Below are 12589 nucleotides of genomic sequence, written 5' to 3' on the forward strand. Positions count from 1 at the left end.
GAGATTTTGTCATCGAGCAGTAATTGTTGTGAGAGATGTAGTTATGAAGGTCATAATAGATGTATTTGTAATTTCTTTTCAATAAATTTTGATGTTAGCGAATATTTGTGACAATATCATGTTGTAACATACAAAGGAATGAATGCAATTGATTGTTCATCTAGTTTTAATACTTCTCTCATATGTTACATACATAAATTTTTAAAACATTTTACATCTGTTAAATGAATATTAATTAAAATATTTATTAAATAGATTGTCTTGAAAGTTAAATTACTATATTTTTTAATTAGATTAATAATTTTTTTCTAGAGATACATATAATCTTGATAGGCATATATATGTGAAAAATAGCATGCATCTACAACAAGATAAAGATATATAGTATATGAAAAAATACATAATATATTTAGGTAAATAATATACATTGTTAATAAGTCTCTCATGTACATATCTCATATATGACATTCTTATTTATATATGCATAGACTAAATTCGCTAAATATCTAGAGGTACAAATTTATCTAAATGTATCTTTTATACGTATAATTTATTTTCATATATTTTATAAAATATATCTCTTATATATTTAATATATGTATCTCTTATTTGAAAATTCAAATCTCATAAATTAATGTAAAATTTCAGTTTTGACACAACATTTGAATCATCCACATCATTCAGTAGTCACAGCTATTGTTCTCAATAATTAGTCTCCTATATACATGTCATATACTTCATATATATTGAGAGATTTGTACACTAAATTTGTTGAAATATAGAGAGATACAATTAGCGTAAATGTATATCTTATATGTGCTAGTTATTGTATTTTTTGTAAATTATATCTCATATTTATGTAATAGCTATATCTCCTATTTAAAATTGTATCTGATAAATAAGTGTGAAATTTTAATTTTTGCACAACATTAAAAATCATCCACAAACAAACAGTAGGTATAGAAAGTAGGGAAACTAACCAAAAGAAAGAGTTGAATAACTTCTTAGTAAAACAAAATATCCAAACAAAACACGACTAGTTTAGTTCAACACAAAACAATTTACAAATTAAAATTTAAAAACTATTGAAAATAGAATTGTGTTTAGAAAATTCATAACAGTGACAACTAGAGCTACCCGATAGTAACTACGTCTTTTTTTGAAATTGGTGGCATAAAGGTTAGTTTAGGCCTCAGTGGGTCGTCATTGTCACTTAAGTAATTGTTATCCGCCTTATCGATTCCATACTTTCATAACAGAAATGCAAATATCAAACACGACACCAGAAGATGTTATGTCTACCCCTTTGCTCAGGTACTCAGCAAACAAAGCTACAAAAAATCCACAATCCCTGCATATTGATTAATTTACAGGTAGTTAGTTGTTATTGTAGATACAAAATTTAACATAAAACAAGATCCTAATACTTACAGAAAATCCCTGCATATGATAATTTTGTTAGAGTTACATGCATTATTTGAGACTACAAAAAACATACACAAATATACTACTCTTATCTAGCAAAAGAGATACAAATTTGAAACATACATGTATCTACATTTTATATGCATAACTTGTAAGAGATACATCCTAATCAAAGTAAAAAATTTAAATGTATGTCTTTATATAATAACTTGTATCTCTCAGATACATAACTAAGAAAAAAAAAATATAATATACCACGAGATACATAATAAACATGTAATGCTTATATATGTATCTTTTGCATTACTAATATTTATCTAGCTTATACATTTTTTCACACAAATAAAAACCTGTGAGAGACACATACATATACAGAATAAGATAAAAATTAAAGAAAAATTATCAGACTTAATAGAAAATGTATCTCGAACTAAAATAAACCTGAAATACCTTTGGAAGAACATCTCTGATGGCAACTTCAACAACTCTTCCTCTTTTGGCATGAACTACACCTCCTAAACTCGTAGATCCTTTTTTCATAAAATCACCGACTCCTTTTTTCTTAGCCCCTTTTGCATGCTTTTCACGCAATTTTTTTATCATAGGAAAATTATTTCGGTGATTGAGTTTATTTTCACAAAAATCATCAAAATCTTTATCAAAAACTCTAAGGACAAAAGAAACAACATCTACATATTATTCGATGTTATCAATTTGAGAGATTCCAAAACTAAAAGATGAACATGAATCAACTTTAAATTCAATAGAAATAGACTTGAAAATTTTAAATTATAAGTCTTTACTCGATAATGTTAACAAAAATAGAGATGTTGTTCAACTTATTTTTTGAAAAAAAAAAAAATGCTGAAACTGAAAGGATAGAGTGAAGATGACTTTGGGGGAGGTAAATACCTTAATTCTAAAATATTGAAGATGAGAAAATTGTGAAAAATCACCACACAAAATTTGCCTTTGAAATAGGAAGAAAGACGCAATTTGATAAAGGTAAGTATCAGATAAAAAGATACTACTAACATGTATCTGAACTTATAACCCCAAAATTAAAAAGTTGGGATATTTGCAATTTATTTAAATTGAAGGGATTTTTAGTAATTTAATAACTAAAGTTGTTCTTTTTATATAATTTTTCCTTAATAAAACATGCGTGTAATATGGCTCTGCATAAAACTGGTGCTCTTCGAACAACTATCTAAACTGGTAGGTGTTGCTATGCTTCTCATCATACTTGTTGCAAATGTGAATATCAACACATTGTTCAACGTTTACTTTGCCAGTAGACTTCTTGGTGGTTGAGTCTACATGAAAGTAAAATCACCTAATTAATATTCCTATGTAATTGTCCTCAAAAAATATTTTAATGTCAACCTTGAGAAGTAAGAACATGTAAATAGATTCATCTCCATAAGATATCAACCTAAAAATATTCTAGCAAGAAAACAAAATAATAACTTTCTAATAAATAATTTCAATGCCTATTCATATGCTGCACTCAAGAGTAATAACTTGAATTCCATATTCCACATTTCCTCTAGCATTGCTCTATATCTATCCTCCCATGCTTGCAACTTGAGAATCCTCATGTTCCTGAGGCACTCGGAAGTCTTTCTCGTCCTTGGCTCCCATTAGTTTGTCTTGATAGTCTTCTTGAATCCTAGCTAATGGGACGGTTGCAACAATGGAAATAATGATGCAATACCAACATTTTGTACAAAATAGCAAGAGCCAAAATGATTTGAAGAGGCAGCTTCCATATATCTTGAAGATCCAAAACTGAAATAAAACTGTATGAAACATACTGTAGTCTGAAAGCCTCTAAACTGTCTGAAAACTGTGAAGTTGATGGGACATGTCCCCAACTAACTCCGAACTACTGAAATAATAAAGTAATAAAATAATCATGCTATCCTCGAATGATGAAGACTCACTGCTAGTATGGCGGTTGAATGTCTGATCTACTAAGGATGCTCGGGAGCTCGTTCTTCTAAACCTATGGTAGATCAAACGTTCAACAGCCAGAGATTGTTTTATACCATTGATTTAGAAGAACGAGCTCCCGAGCATACTTAGTAGATCAGACGTTCTACAGCCAGTTCTACAGCCAGACTAGCAGTGAGTCCTCATCATTCGAGGATAGCATGATTATTTTATTACTTTATTATTTCAGTAGTTCGGAGTTGTTGGGGACATGTCCCATCAACTCCACAGTTTTCAGACACCACAGTTTTCAGACAGTTTAGAGGCTTTCAGACTACAACATGTTTCATACAGTTTTATTTCAGTTTTGGGTATTATTATGCTGCCTACTCTCTGAACATCCCCTGCCATGTAATTAACAATCTCTCCACTAGAGTGGCTTTGCCTTGCTGAAATTGAGAGCCTCAGCCCTTCGTGATGTAACATTGCAGTGAGAGATGATATCACATGCATACCCCAAAATGTATCCCTCGCAAGGGAACGTCTCGACTTCGGCTAGGTAGTCTACGAAGTAGCTGATCATGTACGGACCCACATAAGAAACACAAGTGTTCACCCCTGCAAAAATTGCATTGCAGGCAGCCTCCTTCCAGAAAGATTTGAGAATAGCCCAAGCTAAAGAAGGCTGCTGTGAAGGATCTTTAGCCTTCAACTTTTCCCAATTTGCATTTAGTACCTTGTAATTTGTCTTGGAACGATCTCGTTGTGCAAGAGAGGCTCAAAATGTGTTAAGCACTTCACCTCGCTTAATTCGCACTTCAGTGTCGTCATCATTAAAGCCCACATATTATTTGTGATTAAAGCCCCTCCGGACCTTAGAGCTTTACGCTTTTTCCTTTTGATAACACTGCTTAGACAAAACAAGGGACACACCACGTTACCAACCCATATTAAATTATAAAAGTTAGACCACCAAATATGTCATATATGTCTCCTGAATTTAACATATAAACTGTTTACTAGTAAAGTTTAGACCATTAACCAACTATTCCTGAGGCTTTAACCCCAAAACTAACTACATCATTAGTTGGCTGGACGAAGTGCTTGTTTGGAGTGAAATCCCATAAACAAAAAACCAATTATTTGTAGTCTCGAATTCTCCAAAACCTCAATTACAAAAAGAAAAATACAAGATTGAAAGAAAGTAAACAAGAAATTCATACACCACAATGGAAAATATAGTTGTACTTTGTTCACTTGCCTTGAGAGAGGAATGTTAAACCTGAGAGGAAAGGAGAAATATAATTTTGTTTGGTCTGCTTTAAGCAAGTTATTATAATTCAGCTTTTGTGAGGACACTAATTGAGAAAGCTGCGGGTTTATAATGAGCTGAAAATTGCATGTTTGTGTCGTAGCAACAAATCTATGTGGTTCAGAGCATTTCCCTGTCTTGATAGGGTTGCTTCAGGGCTCTACTCTTTGCCCGTTTTTGTTTGCTTTGGTAATGGATGTGTTGACGCGGCGTATTCAAGGAGAGGTGCCTTGGTGTATGCTTTTTCCAGATGATGTAATTTTGATTGATGAGGCGCGGTGTGTCTCTCTGTGTGTGTGTGTGTGAATAATAAATTAGAGGTGTGGAGACAGACCCTTGAGTCTAAAAGGTTCAGGTTGAGTAGGAGCAAGACAGAGTATTTGGAATGCAAGTTTGATGACTTGAGGCAGGAGAGGTGGTAGTAAGGTTGGATTCCCAGGTGGTGTGTAAGAGGAATAGTTTCAAGTATCTCGGATCCTTGATTCAAGGGAATGGTGAGTGTAAACACCTAATTTTTTACCAAACCTAAGTGTCTTTGCCATTTTAGTGTTCAATTTTGTTTTAGGGTCTAAATTGAATATTTTAAATTTATCTTATTTTTACTAAATTTATTTTAAAATTTTTTTGAAAAAACTACAAAAATAGAGTCACATTTTTAAATAAGTTTTTATTTTATTGTTTATTTATTTTTAGAAAAAAAAAGAAAAAAAAAGAAAAAGAATTTTTTTCTAAATTATATTTGTTTTCTTCTTTCAACTTTAATAAAGAATGTGATATTAATATTTCTTAGTCATATTCCTAAGACTAGCTAATTAACTTATTTTGTATTTTTTTAGTTTTAAATAGATTTTATTATTTTTTTATTTTGTTTAAAATATTAATAAAAAAAAAAAAAAATAAACCTAAAACTACCCAATATCCCCATAACCCACGTCTCTCCCACACCTCAATCCCACTCCCTCACAATCTGCTACTCCTTATATAACACAAAAAGCACACACACAAGGAGGATAGACCACATACGGATCAAGAAGGGAGTAGAAAACAAAAAAAAGGAGAAAGAGAGATTATAGAAAAAGAAACGGAAGGAGAGTTAAGCAAAAACAGAAAAAAAAGAAAAGTTAGAAAGAAATTCTTTGGGTTATAAGAAGATTCAACTTCGGTTTTCGTTCGAGTTTCCGGTGATGGTGTTTTGCTTCTATATTCGATTCAGTTTATCATACAGGTTCTTATCTGTCATGTACTCTTATCCTTATAAATTTTACTGCGAACAAGCATGAATGAAATCGTTTAAACAATTTTGCATTATTTGGGTATGAATAGTGGATCGAAAAATTTATTTATTTTTAATCGTGAGAGGCATGTTTAGCTTTTTTGAGTTTGAAGTTTGATTTTATATATCGCTCGAGTGCCCAAATTTTAATAGTCGAAGAACTATCATATTCTGCTATTACAATTAAAATTGACATGGAGTGAATTAAAAATTTTCATGTCAGTTAGATAATAGGTATCAAATATATTGTGCTTATTCCGATATCTTGATCCCGTAATCCCTTCCTGTTGCTTTTCTAATTGCCTATAAAGTTTCTTTTCATTAGTAAATTCTTATATAATATGAAAGTATGTGCATGTTAACTTACTTATAGATAATGGCCAGTAAGTGTCTTTATGTAATGGATTATTATGTGTAAATAATGTATTTGAAGGACATGCAAAGAATGGTGGATGGTATCTTAACATTCAAGATAAGCAATTCTTATTGTTTAAACAGTGGTTTGGACTAGCACTCAACGAGTTTCTGTGATAGACAAGAGATAATTAATGAAATTCATTTCATGTTATAGGTTGTTTTCTTTTGTTAAGTGATTTTTATTCTGTGATGGCGAACAGAAATAAAATGGGATAAGAATATTTTTTTAACCACTTGATAACAAAGGAGAAGAGTGGTGTGAACTTATCTTTAGTTTTTTTCTCCTATTTTGTTACTGTGTAATTAATAGTTATGTGTATAATGGTAGTAATAGTCAAGAGGACAATTCTTTTAATGTTATTGGTAAGTTAGTACATAGTCAAATCACGATGTGCACTAGCCCTTCGTAGTATTTTGAACTAAGTCAAAATCCCATTCGGCTTCAAATTAAGTCCGTAACTTGAAAGTTATTTTTGCATGGAACTGAAGTTTATATTAGGTCACGGACAAGCCTATTGATTCACTGTATTTGATATAGGAAGTGGTTTGTATTTCATATCCTACTTTGAAGTGCTTGTATTATATCTCTAATTTTAGTTCGAATCTGGTTAGGTAGTATACGCGTTGCTAAGTTCATTAGAGTATCTCATCGCCTATCGATTTGAATTGACATAGGAAATGATTACATACACGATGATACATAAGAATTCACTTTGTTATTTAAATGTGAAGTGAGTTTTGTATTTAAGTATGGTGTAAATATTAAGAATCATAAGTTCGAAGTTAGAATTTGTTTTACTGCATGTTATAACTAGTTTTCTTCAATAACTGTGCATGGAAGATTCATTTCAAACCCAGTGGTGTTGAATGTGATCAGTATTAGTTGTCCATTTAACTAATGGTTGTTCGAATCATTATGGATCAAAGGTTCTAAATAGTCATGGTATTTTGGTGTTTCAAAATTAATTAAGGCCTAATTAATTATTAATGTGAGATAAGATAAAATGGGTTGCAGATTTATTCAAGACTTATCATATTTGATAAAATAAAAGAGAGGAAAAACCTATTGAAAGGGAGTGAATTCATAAAACAATGAGTTAGGTTATTAGCCTCTAAATAATTAATATTTAAGATACAAGTGAAAGTTAACGATGAAGTTAGAAAGCCCTGCTACCGACCATTCGTTATAATAAATTAACCTACCGTTTGAAGCCGATTGAATTGGGTTGGGTAGATTCTGAACATATTAGGTGCTTATTTAGACTTTGAAAAATGGAGCGATCCATAAATGTCTCAAAGACGAGAGTGATATACCAAAACTCGTGGTAAGGCCGAAAAGTACTACTATCGGTAAGCCGCACATCAATACAGTTTTAAATAATTTAAAATAAATTCAAAGTAGGATGTAAGTAGTTTTTAGGCCGACAAATATTATGTATCCAAAAGATTAATTTAAGCCAGACATAAGTCATTAAAGTGACCGTACTAGAACCACGGGACTCGAGGGGTGCCTAATACCTTCCCCTCGGTCAATAGAATTCCTTATCCGGATTTCTAGTTCGCAGACGAAAAAAATAAAAATTGAAGAGTCATTTCCTTTTGAATAGGGATTCAATAAGGTGACTTGGAACACCCAGACTCAATTCCAAGTGGCGACTCTGTAAATAAAATAATCCCTTTTCAAAATGTCACTTTAATTGGAAAACCCATTTTCTCTAAAACCAACTCCCTAGCGGGGTCGGATGCGGTGAAAACCGGGGGTGTGACAGTGAGATTGACGAGGATGTCTCCCACCGTATTGGGGTGGGATGGATGAAGTGGAAGCTCGCCTCGGGGGTGTTATATGATAAGAAGGTGCCGCCCAAGCTTAAAGGCAAATTCTACAAGGTGGCAGTTCGTCCGGCCATATTGCATGGAGCGAGTGTTGGCCAATCAAAAACTCTCACATTCAAAAATTAAAGATGGCGGAAATGCGGATGTTACGTTGGATGTGTGGACTTACTAGGGGTGATAGAATTCGGAATGAGATCAATCGGGAAAAAGTTGGAGTGCCTTCGGTGGAGGACAAGATGCGGGAAGTTCGATTAAGATGGTTCGGACATGTGATGAGGAGGGGCACGGATGCCCCCAATTCGTAGGTGTGAGAGGCTAGCGTTGGATGGCTTCAGGCGGGGTAAGGGTAGGCCGTAGAAATACTGGAGAGAGGTAATTAGGGGACATGGAGCAGCGGACATGACCCTAGATAGGAAGATCTAGAGGACACGAATTAGGATAGAAAGCTAGTGCCAGTTTGGGTCGTTGGGGTAGGGCATTACTTGGTGGGTGTTTTATTCTTGTTATGCCACCTTGTTTGCATGCTTTATTACGAATTTGTTTACTATTCTTTGTTTATTATTCTTTGTGGGTGGCGTATTTATGTTTTCTCATCTTGTTCCATGCTTTATTATGGATTTAATTATTATCTCGTGTCTTGACCCGGGGGTCTATCGGAAACAGCCTTGCTACTTCTTCGGAGGTAGTGGTATGAACTACGTACATCTTACCCTCCCCAGACCCCACTATGTGGGAATAGACTGGGTTTGTTGTTGTTGTTGCTTAGACCCTACTTGTGGGAGTGCACTAGGTTTGTTGTTAGTTGTTGATACATTGCATGTTTAAGGGTCGTCATTACACCATGTTTGCTTGAGATCTTCTCTGTTTTTTTCCTTTCTGCATATTTTATAAAGAAAAAGCGCAGCCTGGTGCACTAAAACTCCTGCTATGCACAAGGTTCGAGGAAGGGTCCCGTCACAGCCTTACCTTGCATTTATGCAAGAGGCTGTTTCCACGGCTTGAGCCCGTGACCAGGAGGTCACAGGGCGAAAACTTTACCAATTACTCCAAAGCCCCTTCTAATACATCTACATGAAATACTTGGGTAAAAGTTAATGTAAAGTTCTTCTCAGGAAAAAAGGAAATGAAATAAGGAATAGTCTACGATTGTCTTGTTATATTTCGAAATCATCGACAAAGAGCTAAGCTTGCATACATACCACATTCATATCAACTCGAAGCTCCTCAAACCAGGCAACAGTTTCTTTATCTTTCAGTACGCTTGCAATATACATGCAGGCTAAAGTAATCAAATATGGTGGGCATATGAGAATCAGGTCCATCTTATAGGTGTCATTTATAAGTCCCCTAAAAGAACGAATTCAGAAGCAATCAAGATAAAAACAAAATGATTGTAGAATTTTTGAGAAACATATTATGAAATGCACAATATTTTATAGAAATCTGTCAAATTCCGCAACTGGAAGTCAAAGATATGAAAACCTTCGATAGTTTCTTACCAAGTCAATTGAGTAGCATCAGTCACGCCGGCGTCCTGAAGGAACCTGCAAATTGAGTTGAGAATCAACTAAGGAAGACCATAATTTGATTGTTTGGAGAGAGCATGAGAGATGATAATATGGTTGCTTAAAAGGAGAAGGAAATATAAAATTCTGTAGTATAACGCAAGCTCTGGAAGACATTGGAGATGCTTAAGCTATTTAGACACCGTTCAGCGATAGAAAGCTCTTTAGAGACTGTCCAGCAATAAAAGCTATCTGGAAACTGGATTAATGAGGCATCAACTATAAAAACTTTGAAACACCACCAGAACAATTTCATTTATGCTCAAATTAAAGGCCTCGCTTTTAAATTGTACATTCAGCAATGATACACTGAAGCCAGCTTTTTAGTTGTTACAGGCGAATAGATGCACATAATTATGACATCAGAACCTATACTTTCATGCTTAAAGAACTCTTGAAAACTGCAAAACCCGTAAATACATGGTTATCTACTCTAGTCTGATCATTCAAATTAGAAAGTACTGCATTAATAAAAGGGTAAATTACACTAAAAACCCCTGTAAAATAAACTTTCTAAGTTCGGAAAGCTTCGGCAGTAGTTTACTTGGAGCATATAAGGGAAGGAATGAAATCTTCTTCTCAAGAGGAGCCAAAATGGGGATTATCGGGAATCATTTGGCACAAGGATGGTGATAGATTAAGCTGCCAAGCAATAAAACTTTTTCTTCTTTTAAATGTAAAGACTATCTAGGAGATACTTACCGTGATAATGAACGATATGGAAGATATATGACTAAGTTATAGTTTAGGGCTTCTAAAACTTTCATCTCCATGTCTAGTTATAGTTTAGGGCTTCCAAAACTTTCATCTCCATGTCTAGTATGTCTTTTATTTCATACTTATACGTCTCATCAGAACCTGCACAAGCAAACCAGAAAAATCAACATCTTGAATTAGAAATTAACTAAATTAGGTATATAGCAACAATAGGATATCGTAAGAAGCAGTTCGTCGTTGTAATCAAAGAAGCACTTACATAATTTCTTGATGTAAAATACCAGAAGTCGGGCTTGTACAGTGCTTTCTTCTGCTTTCCCTGGTGTAGCCTTTCTAATCAAACCAACCCCATCAAAACCTAACACCACAACATGCACAAACAAGACATAGAAACAACACAAATGTGAAGCTTTATAGGCTCTACCTATCTCAATGCTATCTATTCCTACATCACCTCTACGACTGTTTCGATAGACCCTCGGCTCATGAAATAATAGGAGTGACAAAACCAAGGTCATTTAACAAAATTATACCACAAAAAGAATCACTTGTACTCCCTCTACCTCCTTTCCAAAATGCTTGTCACAATTTCCTTTTTTAAGAATCAAACAATACCAACTTTGACCAACATTTTAAAATATATTTTTCTATCATATGAAGTAATTTCCATATAGTTTTTAAATATCTACATTTTAATATTAAAACATCAAATTAATCTAATTCAATTTAGCTTTTAAAATTAGTCAAACTAATAAGTCTCTCCAAGCGAAACGTGACAACTAATTTTGGAAACAGTGGGAGAGTACAAATACAATTCACATCTAAAGTCTAAGCAATCCAAACCCCTAACAAACAACCATAGGATCTCCGAACTCACCAACATAATCACCCATAAAGAGATAATTAGTATCAGGAGCATTGCCGCCAATCCGAAAAAGCTCAATCAGGTCATAAAATTGTCCATGCTGTCTGTCACCGGACATTTAACCGGCTGAACATTCCATTCCTCCACAAGTATAGCCCTCACTTGATCACATAGAATTTTCACATCCCCTTCCGTTAACGGCTTACACTCCATCAATTGTTCGATCTGCCGATCTAGATCTGCATATGCGACGGAATTTTTTCTTCTTCAAGAACTTTCTAGAAATTTAACGGAAATTTCTAGCCGTGAAATCGTTGCCGTCGAAAACGATCTCCTCTTCGCTTTTCAATTCCAAATACTTGAAAATAAGCAAAAAATTGGCGAAATACTCACATGCAGTAACTTTGAATAGTCATGTCACAATCCCAAATCTCATGGAAAAATACAAAATTCAAGAAACTTCAAACAATAAGAGGTCATGAAAAATAATGTGCAAATAATGGATATAATATTTCCCGAATCAGCAATTGAAGAAGCACCTTAAACTAAATTACCCGATCCAATTGTTTCAGTATAAAAGAGGCATAAAATTTTCAGAAAAACAAACTGATGAGAAAAGGAAAAACCTAACCCATTCAAAGATTCCGCCAACATTGAAGGAGGACTACTTTGGAGCAAAAGAATGCATCAATTTGGCACAGAAAAAAAAAATAGTGAGAGGAAAGAAATAGAACTGAAATGGAAGAAGAGAGAGTCGAGTCTGAAGACAAATCAATTAATCAGTATTTTATCAAAAGTGTAACAGATGTCTCCGCATGTTAAAAAAGAAAAATTGAACTTACATGCATATACACGTGGTTAAGCAAGGGAGGAAAGAAATAAAATGGGCCCAAAGTTAAGGTACAATTAATGTTACTTCTAAGTAGCATAATAAACTGATGCAGTGTTGGTCCTTCTTGTTGGCTTATATATATTGTGGATAATGGAGAATAAGTAACTAGAGAAAATTGAATAAGTCTTCAATAACGGATTGGTGATATGAATCAACTTAAAGGGTCAAATATAATTAGGAAACTTGATTAAGTTAATTGTGAAATTAATTAATATTTTCAAAAATACAAATCAACTCACACTCCTCTTCAATTCAAATCAACTAGTCTCTCTTCTATCTCTCTCGACAGCTTCTCTCAACTCTCTCCCAACCAACAGTTTTGCAAAATTCTTCCTTCAATCTCCGGCGACTTTAA

General features: G+C 33.7%; 1 protein-coding gene across 3 annotated transcripts; it reads right to left on the reverse strand.

Moving 5' to 3' along the window:
- Positions 1-976: 976 nt before the first annotated feature.
- Positions 977-12189, reverse strand: LOC107856096 (cyclin-C1-1). Of its 3 annotated transcripts, XR_007054512.1 has the most exons (7): positions 11355-12189; positions 10737-10835; positions 10463-10618; positions 9695-9739; positions 9395-9542; positions 1876-2741; positions 977-1351 (listed from the first exon to the last, which is right to left on the reverse strand). XR_007054512.1 is itself a non-coding variant. In XM_047410905.1 (6 exons), exons 3-6 carry the CDS (start codon positions 10531-10533, stop codon positions 1319-1321), a joined length of 297 nt encoding a protein of 98 aa, XP_047266861.1. In that variant the 5' UTR covers positions 10534-10618; positions 10737-10835; positions 11355-12168; the 3' UTR covers positions 977-1318. The 3 variants fall into 3 exon arrangements, 2 of the variants coding, with proteins under 2 accessions (XP_047266861.1, XP_047266862.1); XM_047410905.1 differs by lacking the exon at positions 1876-2741 and having other exon boundaries at positions 11355-12168; XM_047410906.1 differs by lacking the exons at positions 977-1351; positions 1876-2741 and adding an exon at positions 3726-4267 and having other exon boundaries at positions 11355-12162.
- Between the last annotated feature and the right edge of the window lie 400 nt (positions 12190-12589).

This window comes from Capsicum annuum, chromosome 4, assembly GCF_002878395.1.
Source record: "Capsicum annuum cultivar UCD-10X-F1 chromosome 4, UCD10Xv1.1, whole genome shotgun sequence".
Classification (NCBI taxonomy): Eukaryota; Viridiplantae; Streptophyta; class Magnoliopsida; order Solanales; family Solanaceae; genus Capsicum; species Capsicum annuum.